The sequence below is a fragment of the Tachypleus tridentatus genome, chromosome 3 (genome assembly GCF_004210375.1).
Source record: "Tachypleus tridentatus isolate NWPU-2018 chromosome 3, ASM421037v1, whole genome shotgun sequence".
Lineage (NCBI taxonomy): Eukaryota > Metazoa > Arthropoda > Merostomata > Xiphosura > Limulidae > Tachypleus > Tachypleus tridentatus.
The window spans coordinates 73,734,854-73,757,912 of NC_134827.1; the positions used below are offsets into that span (position 1 = coordinate 73,734,854).

General features: G+C 32.3%; 2 protein-coding genes across 3 annotated transcripts in view; one reads left to right on the forward strand and one right to left on the reverse strand.

Moving 5' to 3' along the window:
• Window positions 1-1,579: 1,579 nt before the first annotated feature.
• Window positions 1,580-16,673, forward strand: LOC143247182 (15-hydroxyprostaglandin dehydrogenase [NAD(+)]-like). Its single transcript, XM_076494828.1, has 7 exons — window positions 1,580-1,823; window positions 4,712-4,835; window positions 7,658-7,764; window positions 9,524-9,620; window positions 12,284-12,360; window positions 12,743-12,888; window positions 14,308-16,673. Exons 1-7 carry the CDS (start codon window positions 1,731-1,733, stop codon window positions 14,411-14,413), a joined length of 750 nt encoding a protein of 249 aa, XP_076350943.1. The 5' UTR covers window positions 1,580-1,730; the 3' UTR covers window positions 14,414-16,673.
• A 907-nt stretch (window positions 16,674-17,580) lies between these two features.
• The window catches only part of Tcs3 (Probable tRNA N6-adenosine threonylcarbamoyltransferase Tcs3), a 60,437-nt gene continuing 54,958 nt past the window's right edge, over window positions 17,581-23,059 (reverse strand). For both annotated transcript variants that reach the window (XM_076494830.1, XM_076494829.1), the window contains exons 11-13: window positions 21,887-21,962; window positions 19,936-20,034; window positions 17,581-17,714 (exon numbers count right to left, since the gene is read on the reverse strand). In XM_076494830.1, coding sequence (XP_076350945.1) covers window positions 17,675-17,714; window positions 19,936-20,034; window positions 21,887-21,962 — 215 coding nt within the window. In that variant the 3' untranslated portion in view covers window positions 17,581-17,674. The remainder of the gene's footprint in view (window positions 17,715-19,935; window positions 20,035-21,886; window positions 21,963-23,059) is intronic.

Sequence of the window (23,059 nt, forward strand, 5' to 3'; positions counted from 1 at the left end):
CCTCTAGCCTTACACTGCTAAATTAGGGACACCTAGTGCAGATAGTCTTCGAATAGTATTGCGCAAAATTAAAAAAGAAACCAAACAAGTTTACTGTAGGATGTAGCAGGTTTCAGTTTTAGGTAAACATAGTTGAAGGTCCTGTTGAATACGGCTACTTGTGGTGATGATCCTTAAGGAACTGTTCTGGTTCATTTTCTGTTTTGTGTTAGACTTTATCTTCTTGTAGTTCCTACCTTCTACTCGAAAGAGAAACAGTGTGCTATCCATCCGACAGAGGACTCCATCATCAGAACTCGAATCAACTATTTGAACGTTTTCTAAAAGTTTATCTAGGTTTCGTTGACCGAGTGTATTATCAGTTATGTAAACGAGAAAAGCTTCTTGTAATCTCCCCTTCCTATGTTTGTGTGTGGGTCATATACCGTTATCTTAACGTTGTTCTATTTTACTGTATGGTGTTCTCTGGCATGACAGGATCCATTAGATAGTTAGTTTTATATATGTTTATTAGGCTTATGAATTACAACTTGTGTTTTTTTGTTTCCATTGTTCTGAGATCCGCATTTATAATGTACACCATAACTGATCCTTTGATTTGGCATACACAGCTGCGATCATACTGTGAATATTGTTCCCTCTTTGTTTTATTTATATATGTGTGTATATATATATGCATATGATATAAATTTATTAATAAGCAAGAAGCTTACACTTTTCACCAACAATTCCAAGAGGAATAATGCATATAGACAGTATTAAAATTTTCTGAGGAAAGACATTCCTAGTCTAGAGGTTGACACAAAAATTAACACTTATTATTCTGCGAAAGTACGTTCATATGGCACAGAATACCATAGATTGTAGATCTGAAAGTTATTCAACGATTTGTGTGGTGAAATTTTTAATTTTTATCTATGAATGCGAGTTTTAATTACATCAGAAAATAACGGGTCTCGTTTTAAAAGTGTCTCGTTGAACATACAAAATACGTTTTTTTTAAAGATTTTGATAATTCTCATGGTTTGGTTGAGATATGCTGATAACACATTCTTGATATATATTCATATGCTAAAGACAAGATTTTACGCTTCAAGTACCACCTACACAAACAATATCGATACTCGTATACGTTGGCGACGAGATTAATTTAACACGTAACGTTTTTTTCGGTACATTAATTACTTCTAGATCGCGGTACACAAGAGATAAGTGAACCGTAGAACGCACTGCGAAGTTGATGAGAAGAACAAACGGTTGTTTCTAAAATGTTGTACGGATTTTGTTGAAGAATTCCTCACTTGGAGGACAAGTTATTAATTATTTAGTTTAATCACTTGAGTCCTTCTTTCCTACACGGACTTTGTTTTGGACATCAGTTGTATACTAAAGATTTATAATCTAACACTGACATCGGAAATAAATGGCTGACGATAGTAAATAAACAGATACCGTACAATGTCTATTTTTTGTATGAGTTTATCTACTTTTTCTTTCTCTCATCTGAGAATTAAAGGGGGTGGTTAACCTGTAGCTTTTAATCTTTTTTGTTATCATTTGATTAGAACGTAAGTGTCACTAAGAAGGTAATGTTTTGTCAGGCGTTCACCCTAACTACGTACTTTGGCTCACGAGGCTACTGGTGTTATTTTCTCATCGGTGAGAAGTCTACTTGCAACACTTATACGAAAAAATTAAGGTTACGTGCGAGTTAATATTACTTGTTAGATATGGAGCTGACGAATAAGGTAGTCATTGTGACTGGGGGTGCTCAGGGGTTAGGGGAGGCTATCTGTGAGAGTTTCTTGAAAAGAAAGAACAAGGTAAGTTTCAAGGCGATATTCTTCCGCAGCCCACAGTGAAATGTAATTAACTTCGAAAGATTATTTAGATGATTTTGAAAACATAATTTTTACATAGCCTGCATATATAGAGTTAGTATTATATGAGTCTCCACCTAGTGCAAAAAATAATCTGTATTATAAAATAATAATAAGACAGTACTAAGATCTAACACTTAATCTATTTCATGGATCTTCCTATCTAAACCATTGATAAGACAGAGTTTTAAGTAATTAATCAGGAACATTGAAATACAACAATTAAATTACAAGTGTTTATCTCGTTCTTGGATTACATTAAGCTATAAAATATATTACCCGAAAGTACTAATAAAAAATGTTTTATTTTTTAACACATCGTCATGGGACTGTTCTAAATTTCTCGCGCACAGCTTTACAAAGGATTATCTGCATATATCTATAAGATAGACTAGAGAAAAGGTCACCGCCAACTGTTGCTACTCTTGTTTGACGGAATAATGATATTTAGCCATCACTCTTATAGCACACCAACTACTTCAAGTACGGAGCGAGTTTTTGAGGCAATAGAATTCAAATAATGAACCCTTGGATACACATTCCGGGCTCACTCATCACTAGCCACGCTCGTCTCTTTTCGGAAGTAACTACCAACTCTGAATGGCAAATTTTTAATGGAAGTAAATCTTGAATTACGCCACATCACAACGGAAAATAAAGAAACGAATTTATGTCTACACAGGAAAGTAGGAAAGAAATGGAGTGAATAACACGTTTATCTCTAGCAATCATGAGAAAATAAACAAACATAAAATTCTAGTTTAAATCCACATATAGACCACAGAGTAAAAATAAGAACATATTTTCCTAAAGAAGCAGGTGTAAGATACAGATGTGTTAGCATATACTGTCTTAAGTACTATAACTGTTTGTAAACAATTTTACTTACTGAAAAATTCCACGTCTTGTAAGAAATTCCACTTCATTATTTAAGGATTTTAAATCAATACAATAAAAGTTGTAACACTTTGACGGGTTTCTACTTAGACAAACACCACTTAGTGATTTAATTCTAGTACTGTTTACTTAGACAAATACGACTTACTAATTTAGCACCAGTGCTATACCAAACTTCTACTTACAATAGCAAATCCAACTAATTTCGCTTCAGACCTGTAGTACATCTATGCTTAGACATCATGTCTTACGGACTTAAATTGAGTAAATGATGTTTTAGATCGTAAATGGACGAAAAGAAAAAGTACTGAATTCAAACCACAACCTACAATTAACAGGAATAGAAACAGGTATTGTATCCTTTAGATGATAGAACACTTCGACTTACATTAATATGTATCAGATGTTATTATCGTCACTGAAAAATCAACAGCTATCTGTTGTTCTATTTACTTCAAACCGTTATAACTGTTCATAAGGAACAAATAAATATATTTCTTTATTTTAAAAGGTGTAGATAATAAATCATTAGTTTTACTCTGCCAAATTTAGAAACGACAAACATTGTTTCAAAACCATATTATATTTAATTCGTACATAATTTTTCTCGCTAACTAAAATTACTTTTACTTCGTATATTTATCTGTCTTCCAACAGCATTTGTCAGTTGCCATTTATTTGCTAAAAGCTGGTAAAGGCCTGACATGGGCATGTGGTGAGGACATTCTACTCGCAGTCTGAAGGTCGTGGGTTCGAATTCCCTTCACACCAAATAAACTCGCTCTCTCAGACGTAGGGATGTTTTAATGTTATAACCAATCCCACTGTTCATTGGTAAAAGAGTAGCCCAAGAGTTAGCCGTGGACAGTGATGACTGGCTGCCTTTCCTCTAGTCTTTCACTGCTAAATTAGGGACGGCTAGCGCAGATAGTTTTTGTGTAGCTTTGCGGGAAACAGAAAACAAAAATAAGAAACGCTGGCATAAATGTGTGATAAAAATTACGTTAACTGATAAATACTGATACTGAACGAAGGGAATTTGTGACAGTAATTTATGGGAGACAAAAGTTAGAATCCACAATGGATAAATTAAGAGGATTGTGAAAACAAAATATATGTCGATTTGGAGGATACGATGAATATCATGAAACAAACAATACTCCAGCAGCTTCATTCCGAGATAGTCTTTATAAATCTTTAGTTTGTTTGTAGTTGAGAATAAAGTTACACAGTGGACTATCTGTGCTCTGCCCATCACGGGTATCTAAACTCGGTTTATAACATTGTAAGTCCTTCTAATTCCAACGCTGATGTAAGAGACAGAAAGCACAATGACTCCCACTTTATGACGACTTAAGAAACGTTTGCTGTGCTCAGACGAAATATCATCGAATAAAATTTACGTGTCTGGTAAAATCTTTTTAACGGCCATTTTTATTTATCTCAAACACTTTGTTTCATTTCTCATCTTTTGATTATGCATCGTTATCACTACACTACACGTGTAGTTATCAGCGTTAAAATCTCTTGATAAAAAGTGTTTAGCCTGAGTGGTTAAATATACAAAACACAAGAAAAACATGGAAAAAATATGTAAATCCTTAAAGGTTATGTCTATTTTCATACTGTGAGTGTTATATTGTATGTTATATCTGTATAATATATCACTATGTTGTATTTTATATTTGTATAATAGATCATTGCGTTATATTGTATGTTATATCTGTATAACATATAATTGTGTTATATTGTATGTTATATCTGTACAATATATCATTGTGTTATATTGCATGTTCTGTTTGTACAATATATCATTGTGTTATATTGCATGTTATGTCTGTACAATATATCATTGTGTTATATTGCATGTTATGTCTGTACAATATATCATTGCTCTTTTTTCTAAGAATTTATAGAGTATGTTTGTGTTGTAGGTTTGTGTAGCAGATGTTAACAATGATAAGGGATTGAAAACTGTTGAAAACTTTAATTCGAGATTTGGTGCAGGCAGCGCCATTTATACTTCATGTGATGTTAGTAAAGAATCTGACTTCCAAGGTAAAACTGGTCTCTATTATTCTGATAGCAAGTGAGACTAAGGGTTGCTCTGTTTTAATACGTCTAGACTATTTTGGTTTAAATTGTCATATATTCTGTCTATACAGATAAATATTTAGGTATATATGTTCATTAAGCTGAACCTAGATACCAATTACATAATTTAGAATAAATGACGAAATAGTTGATAAACATAAGTTCTTTCAGTGTTCTTAATATCAGAAGGAAATAACTAATTATATTTGTATTTCAGTCCTTTAAAAATTATATTTAAGAAAAAATATCACAGCAAATAATAAAGATGATGGATTTCACTTGGACTACGTAAAACAGTCAAAATATTGGTGATTATATTGCTGTATTCTATCAGTTGGGTATCCATTCAGTTATTGATATTTCCAATCATAATTCCGATAATGTCTCTCAAGATTCGGCCAGTTTAGAAAATTTAAATTTATTAAGAATCAACTTTTGAGCATCCTTAACAGACTAGATTGTGGGATTCAAACGTCACTTTTATAATGCCCTAAAGTGTGGAAGGCGATTTTTCTTTATTGTATTTGTCGAATCACGGAACCTCAGTTCCACAGTTGGGAATGCTAAACACTGGACAAGCACTGAGTCCTAAACGTCAATTAACGTCAGTTTTTAGAAGAGATTTATTCACTTGACATCTCAATTTACACTTTCAAGAATAGCTTAACTTTGTATGATAAATGGCCCGGCATGGCCAGGTGGGTTAAAGCGTCTCGTCTCGTAATCTGAAGGTGGCGGGTTCGAATCCCGGGCGCACCAAACATACTCGTCCTTTCAGCCGTGGGGTCGTTATAATGTTACGGTCAATCTCACTATTTGTTGGTAAAATCACAATGGAAGGAAGTAGTGAGAGCTTAGAGGTCTCCATGAAAGCTAGATGTAACTCACACTTTTTGTGGTCTTTTATATATTTTTAATAGGAAGCCCCAAAATCATACTTATGCTACTAGTTACGTCATGATGGAGTACCGTATTTCTCAACGTCGAAGACACACCCCATTTGATTAGATAAATTTTGAAAAAAAAAAAAAAGATAAACATAATAATAAGGTCGCAGCGCTTCCACCAATCTTAACAAAATGTTTCGTGGATTGTTTAGTAACATAGGGTACATAAAGCCTCTTGCCCACTTCTCGCTCTTTGTGAGCTATATGTTTATCATAGCTACCTTTGAGAGTGTATACCATATATTATCACTGGAATATACATATTACTACCAGTAATAACGTCATTCTAAAACTGAGAAGTTAAAAGAGTGCTGGTATTACAGCACCATATGTATGGTGACCTGTTCTTGTTTATTTATTTGTTATTTAATACTAAGTAACTTACACATTTCCTTCTGGGTTGTATAGAGAGGCTTGGATTACTGTATAATATCGAAACGTTTCATTTAGGCTTATGAGCAATGTAACCTTCGGCCTGGAAGACGCAGTGTAAGACTAGAGGGAAGGCAGCTAGTCATCACCACCCACAGCCAACTCTTGGGCTACTTTTTACCAACGAATAGTGGGAATGAACGTAACATTATAACGCTCCCATGGCTGAAAGGGCGAGCATGTTTGGATGTGAACCCGCGACTCTCAGATTATGAGTCGAGAGCCTCAACCCACGTGGCCATGCTGGGCCCACTTTATCAAAGAAATTTAGTTTATAGTTGTAGGAAGACAGAGAGAAGCCACTCTTTATTGATAATAATTATTGGTTTGTAAAAGAGTGAGATGGATTGTTAATACAGTGCCAACATGAAGGTCATCCTGTTTTCCAGGAAATGTTCATTTCTCTATGTAAGCGTCTCATTTCTGGTACAATGTAGCCTATAGAGAGAGTGTATGTGAAAAGGTGTTTACAATATTTTAATTTAGAAATGAATAAATATATGTACATTTTAAACTATTGGCTACATTGTATCGGAAAAGAGACACTTGCAATAGTGCATAAAGAATGTTAATACAGTGTGTTAATATACTGTTTTAGAGTAGGATGGACTGTTAGTACTGTGTGTTAACTTACTTTTATACACTAGGATCGACTGTTGTTACAGTGTTTCACTTTATTGTTATAAAATGGAATGAACTGTTAGTACAGTCTGTTAGTTTATTGTTATAGATTAAGATGAATTGTTAGGACTTTAGGTTAACTTATTGTTATGGAATGAGATAAACTGTTTGTACAGTGTGTCACTTTATTGTTATAAAATGGGATGGACTGTTAGCACAGTTTGTTAGTTTATTGTTACATATTAAGGTGAATTGTTAGGACTTTAGGTTAACTTATTGTTATGGAATGAGATAAACTGTTGGTGTACAGTGTGTCACTTTATTGTTATAAAATGGGATGGACTGTTAGTAAAGTTTATTAGTTTATTGTTATAGAATGGGATGGAACATTAATACAGTGTTAGTGTACTGTGATAGAGTGAGATGGACTGTTGGTACATCGAATCGGTTTTTGTGACAATCAGATGATGAGTGAGGTAATTTCTGTTAATGTATATCCGATTACCACATTCGTTGAAATCAGTATTTCACTACAGCTGACTTTTAGTGAATGTTGTAAAAACACCTTCATAAGGATATATGAATTTTCTATCTTGTGAAATTATACATCTATAATGTCATACTATACAATATAAATAACAATAGTTTCATGATAAGAGCGTAACGTATGTAATATACTACAAATTATCAATGTCAATAATTATGTGATTCAAGGTTTTTTAAGTATTAATAATCTCAGACATGTATGTATGAATCTGTTTTAACATATGATCACTTATTTTTAAGACTTGTTCGAACGCACCATATCCATCTTTGGACGAGTGGACATTTTGGTGAATAATGCTGGAATTGGCGGAGAAAACAACTGGAGAAAGGTCATTGAAGTGGACCTGGTCAGTAACGGTTTAATTGATCGTGTTGTTTACCTAGTAACAAACTCAGTATCTCATCACCGACAACTCTGAATGGTTACCTTTCATTTTTATAGTAAACTAAACATGCGATGAATAATATGTTACGTTTATTCCCAAAGCTAGTAACAATCAAACGACATAACATCTTGTACTCAGTTCCTTTTTTTCTATATTAATGGTAGAAATAAATAACCACAACAATCAGTACTGTTATTTTCCTCTATAATGACCCAACATGCTTTTCCGAGTTGTTCTTGTTTTCCTTTTATATAAAGTAACGACAAAATTGTTATAAAATACTTTCAGTGGCTATCTGTGAACACACGCACATGCTAATTTATACTGTTACATTTATTCATTATGGTTATACTAGTTTCCGTTCATCTATAGTAATAATCTGATAACCTTATTATTAGAAACTTCTTTATCAATTTTATATTAAAATGATTTTACAACCTCATCACACTTACAGTTTATATTGTCATGTCTGGTCATGGTCCTTCTAACAACTGTGCATCTTATCAACAGATCTGAAGCGTAGTTTCTATTGAAAAAGTCTTCGTATTGAGGCTGTCAGTGTCAAAAGCATACCGTTACTCCTGGTTTTCTACCATTCGTTTCAACAGTTTGAGCACAGAGAAATCCGTAGGTGACTTTACCGGTATTTCTTAATTTGGAATAGTGTGAATACCCTTTTCATTCTCCAGCCCCTTGTAGTATGCAATAATTCAATGGATATGCCAGGAAACAATACGAAACATAAGAAATATTTTCATCTCTTACAGCAACATGAGTCTCGTGTAAGTAAATTGTTTTCATGGCATATCCATTAAATCATTGCATACCACAAGGAGCTGAAGAATGGGAGGAGTATTCACAATATTCCAAAATAAGAAATACTGCTAAAGTTGCCTACATTTTTCTTTGTGCTCAAACTGTTGAACGGGTGTCAGAAAACCGGGAGTAACTGCATGCCTTTGACACTGACAGCTTTACTGCGCAGTCTTTTTTAATAGAAACTACGCTTCTGATCTGTTGATAATATGCACAGTTGTTAGAAGGAGCATGACCAGACATGGCCACTTTCGAGAAGGGTATGTAACAACCAACTGCAAAATGATGATACACTCAGATCGTAAAGATGCACTGAGATCGTGGATTTTCCTTTTATTTTCTGGCATTGGAAAACAAAGGAATATAAATCAACCTGAGGCACCAGAACCTTCTATAAAGAGACCCACAATAAGCCGTTCCCTAACCGTAATAAACAAAGTTCACTGTCTTGTAACAGGTCTCTTTATAGAAGGTTCTGGTGCCTCAGGTTGATTTATATTCCTTTGTTTTTCAATGCCAGAAAATACAAGGAAAATCCACGATCTCAATACATTTTTACGATCGGAGTGCAACATCATATTCCAGCGTGTTGTTGCATACCCTTCTCGAAAGTGACCAATTTTTGGTGGCATCAGATAATTTGAAAATGTACTTCAGATACATTCCGTTAACTTTGATTTTATATAGGCTGTGGTTGTAACTCGACTGATTGATTTATATTTTTAAAATCCATTGATATAACATACTCCGACCTCTGTAGGTGCATAACATTATACAAATGATTTTTTTTCGAAACAGTGACTAAAATCACCTGTACTAACGAAAGTTTGTACTTTTTATGTTTATAGTTTGAAAATTAACTCTTATTGATGATCTCATTTTTCTTTTTAATGTTTCTTTACAGATGGGTGTTATATCTGGTACAAAATTAGCCTTTAAGTTTATGGGAACAGAGAATGGAGGAATTGGTGGCGCTGTGGTCAATATAGCCTCAACAGCAGGTCAGATAATCACGTATGTCCAAATTAATATAGCAAATTATCCGACAAAAGAAACCGAAAGTACAAATAATACAACATACATGTATTTACGGTCAAGCTGTATATATTGATCGCTAAATCTACGTAACATTACTAACGTTCAAAGTATTCACTATTGTAATTAATACTCGTATGACTAGTAGTTACTGTTCACAAAACTGAAGTTAATAAACTTGAAACTTATGTATATTTAAGAGAAATAACATTTTGACAAAATTATATAATAAAATTATCTGAACTTAAATATTGATAACTATTTAACGTACAATTAGGAAATATTGTAGAAACGGTGAGGTAAAAAGGTATACAAATATTACTTCTTTAACGTATCCACATAAACTGCGCCGATTTTGTTTTCTTGTTGCTTTTTTATTTCCCGCAAAGCTACACGATGGCAAACTGCGCTAGTCGTCTCTAATTTAGCAGTGTAAGGTTAGACGGAAGGCAGTTAGTCATCACCACCCACCGCCAACTCTTGGGCTACTTTTTTACCAACGAATAGCGGGACTGACTGTCACATTATAACGCCCTCACGGTTGAAAGGGCAAGCATGATTCGAACCCGCGAGCGCCTTAACCATCTGGACATGCCGAGCCTAAGCTGCACCGAAGCACAATTAAACGTTGATAGTTTGAATGATTTGTTGTCACTCAGTCAGAATGTGATATACCTGTAAAAGTATGGGACTAAAATACCACAAGGTCGAGGTTACTCCATGTTAAAAACTGCGGTTAGGCTCCGTGTTTCAGTACAAATGTATGAGAGATTCTGGAGAGGGCAGATGAAACTGGCACATTTAGTAATAGAAGTAGTTATGATAGAAAACCGAAATCCTCTAAAAGTAATGCTAAGTTTTTAGGGTGTGTTTCTTTACAAGATAGAAAACGGTGGAATACAGACCCAGCCAATGAGTTCGTTGTAAATGCAGGATAAATTTTACCTTGAGAACAGTATTATACGCATATTAGCACAGAGTTGACTCAACAGACGTGTCACTGTTCAAAAACCGTTGCTTAAAACATAAAACCACACTAAAAGGTTGGGATGAGCATCGGATTACAAACAATAAAATAAGCAAAGCTAGAGATGGATATTACTCAAAGATGAATCAAACGAAACAGTTTGTTCAACAGTGAAAATAGAAGAGTATCGTTTTCAAGTTACGATATTTAATGTGAAGAATGGTAGACTATCAGTACAAGTTAGGGGTTGCATTCATAATCAGTGATGCATACAAAATTGATGGCTCTATGACTGTTGATTTATACAAGCATATTTTGATCCACCATTCCATTTTCCGTGAAATACGACTCATCTTGTAGGGATTCGTATTCCATAGGAAGACAACGATTTCAAGCATACAGCAAATATAGGAAAAATATATCTTGACGGTAAAGATGCCGATGGAGCATTTGTGATAATACAATAATGACTTAACTTCCACGAAGTTTCGATACGAACATTCTTAAGGTAGTTTAATTAAGTTCATGCCAGGTCTGGCGTTAAGAATTAACAATACCTGCAGCTGCGCTCCAGTGTGAGTAACTACGCTGCTATAATTTCTGTTTGAAGTATTTATTAAACTATTGTCATTTCTTACTTTCGTAATAACTAAGTAGATTAAAAGGCACCATACAAGTTGGCTAAATTGTGTGGAGTGATGGAATATTTTTCGAACGATATTTGTGTAAAGCATATAATTCAGATAAAAAACACGACTGCATTGTACAACTCATTCGTTTTTATTTATTTTATATGATATTTTCATATCATAAATAATTTCGTTGTCTGCGACATTTCAAAATATGAAAATGGGTCAGTATCCATCAAAAATCGACAGACATATACTCTACTACTAGGTTATAAAAGCACAACTTTAGTAGCTACTACCACCTTTACCTGCCCGGCGTGGCCAGGTGCTCGAGGGTCGCGGGTTCGAATCCTCGTCACATCAAACATGCTTGCCCTTTCAGTCGTGAGTAGTTATACTGTGATGGTCAATCCTACTATTAGTTGATAAAAAAGTAACCCAAGAGTGGGCGGTGGGTGGTGATGACTAACTGCCTTCCCCCTAGTCTTACGCTGCTAAATTAGGGACAGCCAGCGCAGGTAGCTCTTGTGTAACTTTGTGCGAAATGCCAAAAAAACAAACCACCTTTGCCATATAATACACACGACTTTAGCAGCCATCTTTACAATCGTACAGGCACACAGCTTTAGTAGCCACCACAGGTATCATAAAGAAGGATAGTCTTAATTACAAGAACCCCTATCATAAAAGAACATAACTTTAGTAGCCACAGCCATTGTCGTAGAAAGACAAACAACCCACTGCTGTTACCACAGAAAGGTTTAGATGATCATTTGACAGCAAGAATCAAAACCTTAATTTTATGTGCTGTTGTACCTAAATATTATATTTACGTATTTTGTTTATTAAAATAAACACAGATTATGTGGATCGTAACTAAAAAGGAAAAAAAAAGCTACTTACGTGCAAATAACCAATTCTGATTGGGTCTTTGTTTATAATGTTTTCGTATTTATTATTACATTCTGTATGTGAAGTAACCTATTTAGATTTAATTTCTTAAGATCTGATATTGATTGTATCATTATTTCAGGACTAGTTCCAGTACCATTCGGACCAATATACTGTGCCTGTAAGCATGGCGTTGTTGGCTACACACGGAGTATGGGGGTTCGTATAATGAAAGTCTCAGATTTCACCAGTTAAGCCTAAACGTACATGCATGCATATTAGAAGTAAACTTGCAAATGTATACTTATATGTTAAAATATTACAAGAAAAACAAGGACATGTATAGATGTATGCAGATCTATTAGAAGTAACTTAACAAGTATATCTTTATATTGAAATATTACAAGTACAACAAGGATATTTTTTAAACATTATATACGGTTATAAATACGGTTTTATATATATATATATATTATGTACTATAAATGAATGTTATACATGTGTAAATAACATGACAAATCATAGATGTACAACTCTGCATGTACAGGTAAAACTTAATTCATGCTGAAATATTATTAATAAAATTTATATTTGCTTACAGACCGAATTATATCATTCAAAATCAGGAGTTACAGTCAGTGCCATCTGTCCATCGTTTATCAATACAGAAATGACCCGCCAGATGGAGAATTTGTCTGTATTTCAACAACAGACCAAAAAATTTAAAGAATCATTACAGCTTATGGAGTAAGTAGATACTTGTGCGTTTTTCTTATAGCAAAGCCACATCGGGCTATCTGTTGAGCTTACTGGGGGAAATCGAATCCTCGATTTTAGCGTTGTAAATCCGCAGACTTACGGCTGTACTAGCGCGGTGGGAGAGTAGACACTTGTATTAATTATGTATGTATTTCTTATGAATATAATTAAAATGTTTAATCTACAATTATTAAATTTCGGGTAAAAGTGGAAAAATGTGCCAAAATAAAGGAGTATATCATAGTATAGTTACAGTTTTACCTTTTAAGTACGACCACTACTATTTATGTATGGTTATTCTATGTTTGTTCCTCTACTCATTGAAGAGGCTCCGAATTTGATAATTCAAAAATATTTTAAAGTTAAAATACATCTTTTTTTGCCTGTTAAATAAAGTTAAGACAAAACTAGGTGCATAGAAACACATAATGAAATACAAGTTTTATTGAATTTGAAAAAAAAAAATCGGTAATGGCCTCTTTTTGGGCTTATAATAAATACAGATGAATCTAGAGAAAAATCTATTTGTGTTGTATTCTGCTCTTTGAGTTCCAATTTTGAGAAACTAATTCAATGTGAAGTTCCTGGCTTGTTGGAAAGTAGGGCAACTAACTGGTCCTCCTACAGCTCATGTAAACATGATGTGAAATAAAATAACTGGTCCTCCTGCAGCTCATGTAAAAATTATGTGAAATAAAATAACTGGTCCTCCTGCAGCTCATGTAAAAATTATGTGAAATAAAATAACTGGTCCTCCTGCAGCTCATGCAAAAATTATGTGAAATAAAATAACTGGTCCTCCTGCAGCGCATGTAAAAATTATGTGAAATAAAATAACTGGTCCTCCTGCAGCTCATGTAAACATGATGTGAAATAAAATAACTGGTCCTCCTGCAGCTCTTGTAAAAATTATGTGTAAGAAAGTAGTTGAATTAGTCTCTCCAAAGTAACTGTGTTTTGCAACACGATCTAAGTCAAACAATTTTTTAAATTAAACATTAAACTATTCTAGACACACGTACGTTTCTTTTACAGTAATTAAACAAACTATTCTATACATGTTTTTTTGTACAGTAATTAAACATTAAGTAATTCTAAACACACACATTTTATGATACTTATCGAATAGTGTATGCGATCTAATGTAATGAACAACCTAATAACAAATGCTTTACTTTATTTGCCACAAGTACTAAGCATTAAAAAAAACGAAACACAAATGGAATAAGTTTGATAAATAAACACTTAAAATAATCATATGATAAACTTGACAAAAATGACTATTAGATGGACATTTTAAAAGTGCATGTGTTATTCATAATGATCTTTTGTTTTCTTATATATTCAGATACCATATAAAAAGTTATGTGCCTTAATAACTGTCTTTTTTACATATTTTTCTTCTAGACCTTCATATGTTGCTGAGGCATTAATCTATCTCTTAGAGTCCAAGAACATAAATGGCACAGTTTTAAAGGTTACAAAAGAAGGTGGATATCAGTACGTATTGTAACAGTTACTACAGAAGTGTACAAAAACAAAAGATTATGCCTAACAGACCATTGTATATATAACTTGAAATCTAAGTCACAAGTGATTATTATTATTATTGTATAAGGTATGGAGCCCATTGATCAACTTTTATTTGTAATAATTTATATGTTGGTAAAGTTAAAGTGTTTACTAGGTCTAGTACTGTTTGAAGGTTGTAACTATCACGTTAATAATTTTATAGAATTGAGTAACCTGTTTGAATGAAGTGTCATCTTCACAAATCATTACATATATAGCTAAGTTTAGCTATGATAAAGTCGCTAAAATATATATAAATTAGTTTTTCTTACACATTATTATGAATTATTCTATCAGGTTATTATTATGCAAATCAGGCATCTGATGATACATCATGTAATATGAATTGAGCATAAATGAACATTAGGGAGAAGTCACTTTCCATGTTTATAACTGCACTTCAATAAAATGTGTGGTCACCAGTAACAGCATGGCAGTGAAGTATGTCCTATAAAAGATCTGTTTCCAAGACGTTAGTTTCTGGAGTGACTTAAAATGTGACATTTCTCAGCTGTATTCCATGCACATTTAAATGGGGTTGAAGTTCAATGTGTATGTGTAAACCACTCCATCAGGCCAATTCTATTCCTTTAAGAAATGTTTATCAAAGTAAGCATGTGCATTATCAGTCAATACTCTAGAGTTACTTGGGGTCAATTGCACCAGCATATTACAGTATAAACTGTTATTGGATTTGGTCTCTACAATACATTGTAATAATGGTACCATTCTGTAGGATGTAGAAGTGTGTTGAACAGTGGATATTCATTGCCACACCATACTGACACCATCACTATATGTACCACGTTTCGAAATGAAGATATGGTTGGATCTAGTTTCAGATTCTAGCCAAAGGAGAATAAATGTATCTGAGTGCATTGTGTAAGAAACATCACTTCACAAGTTGTTAGTAAACACTATTTGTCAATTTGTTTCCATACTTCATATTTTACTGTGAGAAGAATGTACCTCTTTGGGTACAAGTCCAGCCTTGTGAAATCTTACACTAATACAATGTCCAGTTGCAGCTGCACAGATTTGATATACTTTAAGTCACAGTACCCATTTTATTACTGCAAGTCAGAATTGATGAATACTAATTACTTTCTTGTGTTGTAGATGACAGTCCCCCAAGTAGTTTGCAAGCAATTTAACATTTGTCAGAGAACAACTGTAACCAATTTACAGCACTCTGCTGTGATTCGTTGTCTCACTTTTTCCAATGGCTCTGTACATGAATGAAACATCCAAATATCTTCTTTGGAGATCTTTAAACTCTGCGCTTCACTTCATAATGACAACCAAGATGAAATTGCCTGTGATAACTATATACATTAGATGACGAATGACTAATAATTTGAATTTTTTATCACAGGATTGAAGATGGATAACTGACATTTTAAAAGTGATTTTACATATTGAAGTACCTTTTTCTTTGTTTAGTAAAACATTATGTTATATGTTGTAGGATTAAATCTTTGTTCAAATTTGGTATTTTATTGCACAGTCAATTGTTTAAATATGATGTTAATACAGATGTGGTATTCTAGCGCATGCCACTGGTATCAATGTTGGGTATATTTTTGGATTAAAGTGTCATTTACATGATATGATTTACATTATTTTCAAATTTCCAAAATCTTTCTTGTGAGACACTTCAGAAAACGTTAAAAATACTTCTTTTAATTTAGAAATTCAATTTTGTTTAAGGAAAGTTCCATTTTTTATATACTCTATTAGTTTCAATGTTAGATTGGCATTTATTAATATATTTCTTTTAATACTCTAGCAATTACAACAGTCTCAACTTCCTGTTATAAAACACATCAATAACTGACAAATATTTATTGGTAACTCTAGATTTTATATTTGAAAATGGTCATGTCATTACTTTTGCCAAACTCTGTAACAATATTTTTCTAGCATTACACTAAGTTAAGATCACATATATGCAGCAAATAGTTTCTTTTCAATAAATTATATATTAATTTATTTGTGTTTGTTGTTTTTTAAGTATGATCTACTTAAAAAGAAATGTTTTGAATCATCACAATATTGTCTATCTTGCAGTTGATTATGATATGCTATTTCCCATTTAATGATGAACCAGAACCAGAAAGATATAATGAGATGTATCTAAAAATAGAGGTCTGTAAATAAAAAAATGTGAAATTTTATTTCACTGCAAAATCCATAGGAAATGGTGTGAATCAATGAATGTAAAAGTTAAATTATTTTTTAAGAAATCCTTATCAGAATCACAATAAAATGCATCTATAAGTAAGTTTAGTTTCTACATGTTCAAGGGAAGCATTTCCCATCACACACCTCTAGAAGGTTTGAGCTTCATTTCTTTAAAAATTTTGATGAGCAGTTTTAAAGTCAACACAGATAAGATTTCCATAGTTGTTCATAGAAACAGGAATTTAGTTCCTGTAAACTAGATTCATTTACCTGATATACACTAAATGGAGCAACTAAATGTTGCTTTTCAACAAATCACATATTCAATGCTTCCCTCACCATCCTGTAGGTTTGAAGTTTGGAGTAAAGCAAGTTTTATACTACAAAGACTAGAGTGAAGCTCCTTAAAAACATCAGTTGTCTGAAAGTATTATGAATAAACAAATGATTCTTGAGTCAGAAAAAAATATAATTATTTTGTATTGCAGAGAATGTAGTCAAGCAAAAAATAGGAAGTAAAAAATTAAAATAAACAATTCAAACAAATGATCCTCAGCTTGCAAGTGAAGCACCCTAACCACCTGGCCATGCCTAGTCTACATTTACAGCTGGGTCGTGCCCAGCCTCTTACATGTTAGAAATTACATAATGTTTCTCAGTTATTAAATTTTGTATATGTATTTATACAGTGGAATTTTAAAAAAGGATTAATATTGTATTCGGGTACTTGAGTTGTTCTTAGAGAAAAACTTCTTATAATTCCACTAACAAACTAGTGATTTTTTAAAAAACTGATCATTAGTGGGAGAAGCTATACACTTTCATTGAACTATTTCTGTACTGGGAAAAGTATGTTGATAGTTGAGAAACTTGTTGGTTATCTCAGACTCATTGGTAACTGAATAAAAAAAAATGAATAAATTATTTAATGGTTAATTAATTGCAATTTTATTTTACTTAAATGAAATTTACATTATATATGTATTATTCACTCATCTTATAAAATGTTAAATACAGGTTAATCTCTCCAAGTAACTTCAACTTCATCAGTTCGAAATCTAAATAAAAGAGAAGCAAGAAACATTGTTTCGATAAGTATACCCTTCCTGCAATAGAATTTAGTCATATTCATTTAAATATTTGCTGTTTACAAGTTACATTACACACATGAACATCAAACACTTTTGTCAAATCTGCAGTAAACATTTCAGCATAGACATGCTGAGAACTAATACAGCAAACAAAAATGCTTCATATTTTAACATTAAAGAAACAAAGACATGAACATGGACAATAAAACTATAGATATTTCACAACAAGAATAACAGAATGTGGTTTTCTAAGATACCAAGTAATAATCAAACCCCAAATAACTTTGTTCATGAAACACAATGTAGAACTGAAGGTAATCTACTTAAAAACTATAACATTAAACAAAATGCCAAGTATCAGCTCAAGAACAATTCTCAAATCATCATAGTGAAGGTTGAAAAAGGTGGTGAAACCATAAATGTGGAAACAAAACATTACAACAATTTATTGAAAAAACACCTATTTGATTCAACCAAATTCAAAGAACTATCCAAAAACCTTAATGGAAGACAACTGAGTAGCCTACATTTAAAGTTAAAAAAACAACAACATGGCATCAGAGAAGATGTCCAACAGCTTAAGGATCACCATTACCCCTTGCTTGTTTGGTGCTCTGAAGATTCATGATGACAGGCAGCAACAACCATGAGCATGCATGATACCTAGATTTTCTGGTCAAACCACTGCATGACAACAGTAAATACAAGGTTAGAGGTGTCCTAGAATTCCAAATCTTTCTCAAAAACCTCAGTCATTGTCAGAGTTTTGATAAATTTTCCATGGATATAATGATACAACAAACCCAAATCTAGAAATGATATTAAAAAATTACAACAAACTGCACTACAACCTGAGCTTGGATATTTTGAAAGTATTGTTTCACTATACACTAAAAATATGTTTCACTTGTCAAGGTAAAACTTCTGAACAAATAGATGGCCTAAGTATAGGCAACCTTCTGTTCTCTGGAAGACATGAATTGTTTGACAACAAAATAGAAAGTCTGGCCATTACCACATTGGTTTAGATATGTTGCTAATGTATTTTGTGGATATGAAGACAGTAACAATCATTTCTATTACATGTAAACAACATTCACTCTAACATTAAATTCACTCATGAAAAAGATAATGAAAATGGGTATTTAAGTTTAAGTGAAACATAATAACATAAAGACACTCCAACAGTTTTCATATATCTGATAAATGTATGTAGTAGCAGTAATTTGCAGCATGAGCTGGAATTAATATCTGACACATTTATTAATAAATGTCACTTCCCTAAACACACTGTCACTAGTGCCTTAGCCAAGTATAAAACCAAAGTGAATGGCAGAAAAAAAGAAAGTAAAAAAAACTCCAAGAAGGGAATATAATGCACAAACTCAGACACACTAACAGGTGTCTTACCATATCATAGCCATGTCGCTGAAAACATCATAAACAGTTGGAAACAAATAAAAAAACACAAAAGAAACAGCAAAGTTAATTCTATTCAAAAACTGAGCACTAAAATCAAAGGACACTTATGGAAAGTTTATTTTGACAACTTCAGTGATGGAAGTATCCACAAGTATCAATGTAAGATAGAACTCACACAAGTGAAACAAGATACAATGTAAACATTAAAATCAAAGAACATAATCCCCATCACACACATTTCTGAACACTATAACAAATCAACATGCAATTAATATTAACAACTTTAAGATATTACAAAGTGAGTAGAACACTACTAGAATAAAAATAACAGAAATCTTAATTATTTGTAATGTAAAACCTAATTTAAATCAAAATGCAGGTATTACGTTTTCTAAATTCAAACAAAATATTCTTGCATTATTTCACAAAACAAAGACACTTACCTGATACTGGTCAAATAAGTGGTTGAAATGTCATAAAAATAAAAATAAGCAATCACTCAAAAGTTGTATCTTTGGACTTTTTACTAATTAAGCTTGTCAAAACTTTGTAGGAATAAAAGACAAAAGGTAAATCAAAACACTGCTTACTTGTGCAAAAAATTAATATTTAGTGCCAAGAATAAAATGGGTTTGTCATTAAAAAATAAAGAGCTCAATGAGGAAAAAGACATTGTTTATATGGAAACTCTTTTGTAGCTCCAACCATTTTATTTTTATATGGCATTTAATATTGCTGTTTAATACTTTGGTAGCTAAACGTTTACCTCTGTGTGCAGGTGGTTTCTTCCCATTTGGTTCTCTGCCCACTCAAATACATTTCTAAACCAGCCTGTGCAATCATGGCTCCATTATCAATACAAAACCTGACACAAAACACAGTGGCTATAAAGTACACTCTCTAAAACAATTTTATACAAAATTATAAAAAGTTCTAGTTCTTTAAGAAAGTACTTACTATTTTAACTTGTCAGGATAATACCAGACAGACAAACAGTTTTACACAAAAAAAGAAGTTTCTCTTGTCTGTTGAATATACAAGACTATTTAGTTTTTATTTAGTTTATTTACTGATTTAATGTTAATGATTATTTACAAGAATGTTAAAAGTAATTATTTTAAAAATGAGAGTTAATACAATTTTGGTTGCATAACTTGATTGTTTTGAATTAAGCACAAAGCTACACAATAGGCTATCTGTGCTCTGCCCACTTTTTAGCATTGTAAGTCGACAGACATACCGCTGAGCCACTGGGGAGCACATAACTTGGTAAGAATCATACATTGTGTGTGTGATTTAACTGTTGTAGTTAACTTCACATTACTCAAACCTTCAATGTTTCTCTTGCAAAGTAGTGTGTTGTTAGATAAAAGCATCTCCTTGGTTGTAAAAAATTCCAAGCCAGAGTGAGAGAAAAAATCAAGTGAAAGTTCTGTCAGAAAAAAAGAAAATGTGAAATTAATAGGTGTGTGAGAGATTAGCCTTAATAAGTGATATTTTAAAGTGGCTTTCACACTTTACTAGAAATAAGAAGAATTTGTCTTGCCAATGTGTATTCTAAAGTAACTAAACCTTTCTATGTAAACTTTGATGAAAGAAGACAATTACTTTTAAGTTCAAGATTCAACTGATGTAACTCATGAGGTCAAATGTTAATTTATTGCAGATTGTATAGTATGAAACAAAACAGGAAAGAATAGAAAAAATAATTTGTCTCATCAAGTGAATCCTAAAGTAACTGAATCAGTCTGTGTGAAATTTTGATAAGAAAAGACAATTATTTACTTTTAGATACAACTGTGATTTGTTAAATGTAAAGAATGTTTGTACAAACATTTCACTTGTTTTGAATATACAATTTTAAAATACGAGGATTGTGTGCTGTCTGTTTATTGTTCAAATTTATTGCCAAAAAAAATCAGACACCTGCTGTATAAGAATCTACATAAAACCCTGAAAGTTTGTTTTTATTACTTTGACATACAACATTTTCTGAACAAAGATCATTCATGTAGACACGTATATAAAACTTAAATTGTGTAGAAACTTCTTGTTTTTCTGCAGAGATACGTTAATTTGTCAATAAATTATAAAACATAAAACTTCTACGGAATTTATATCCTTTCTTTCTTTTGCAAGTTTTTTTAAAAAGTTGTCAGATGATCATAACCCATAATGCATTAAACACAAGTTCTCTCTTTGAATACAAGATGTATTATCATGTGACTCTACTTTCTACTAAAAGCACTACAATACACAATTAATAAAACAATACAGAAATTAAAAAAAAAACAGTTGGATGAGAAGCTAAATCATATTGCTATTGTCTATTAACAAAGAATATAATAAATGTTTAATGGAAAAAATAAAACAAATTTACTTTGTTTCTTTTTAAAAACATTTTTTTATAATTTTCAAAATGTTTACTTTTTTTTTTTCATCACATACACAATGTAAAATAGAGGTTGGTTAATTATTTCCATTAATGTAAAAAGCTTAAATAAACGAGTAAAGTAACTAATTGTGTTATTAGGAGAGGTTAAGTTATTAACATTTATGTCTCATAAGGGTAAGTCATAAGTATTCATGTGACAAAGGTAAGTTGCTGGTATTCATGTAAAAGTAAAATAAGTAACTGGTATCCATGTCTGGCAATGATATTAAAGTTACTAGTATTCATACCTGACAATGATAAGTTAAAAACTTTGGAAACTTACCGCTCGTCAGTTGCAAAAAGGGTTGCTCCACGTTCTTTTGCCATCTTCTCCATCATATCCTGTAGCCGTACATTGCCTATAAAATAAAATATTGTACATTATGTTTAGAGTATACACCCTGTCTTCTAGCTGTTTCACCTGATTTAGTGTACCCTGTCCACCAGTCAAACCACCTAATTTATAAATACACTGTCTTCTAGCTATTTCACCTGATAATAGTTTTTGGTGTGATCCCCTCCCAAGCCATGCCAGTCACCAAATAAAATACCTCCTTCTGTTTATATACAAAAAACATTGTATAAATAATCTCTCAAGATAGTGAACTCCTATTAATAATGCTGTGACTTAAATACATAAAAAAATCAGACTTCAGCAGATACAGTATGACAACTTTATCTTAAAAAATGTATACTAACTATTACCAATAAAGCTCATTTGATAATCCAACATTAAAAAAATGAAACTTTAGCAAAGACAATTTCAAATCATAAGATGAAACTTCTACTATAAAGACACAGTGAGATAAATGAACTTATATTAATAAAACTACATAAAGTATTCTAAATCAAAAATTTAATAGACATTGAAGGTTGAAAAACATACTTGTAATGAAAATGTGATCTTAAAACACGTAATATTAAATGCAGCCACACAATATTAAGTGAAATTTCATATTACACTAGTTCTTAGTTGGAAGGTAGGGCAAACATGTTAGTAGAGGTAAGTGTTATTGGAAATACGTTTTCAGTTTAGGAAAATGTTAACTTCCACAGAGATGCCAACTATTTCAAATGACTGAACGTAATGATTGTAGACAGAGCCCTTTATCATTTGCAGCTAACTAGGCCTGACCAATGTCCCTAAGCTGTTTATTATTATATTATTATTATAACTATTATTATTTATTACTGCTATAGATTGCTCATTTATGACTGTGTTTTGTGTATTTAATAAATAAATTTAAAAAAATTCTTTTGAAATTTTGTCTTTTATTTAGTTCAGAGTAATGAACATACTGGTAAAACAACATTGAACATGCACAAACAGTAAGCAGAAAAAGACTTTGTGTAAGGACTAGTTTATATCATGTTTATGACACTTATTGTAATAGTTTTGCAGCCTTTGCTTTCATGAGAATGTCTCTGGATGGTTGGGGGTTATAACAACATAGTC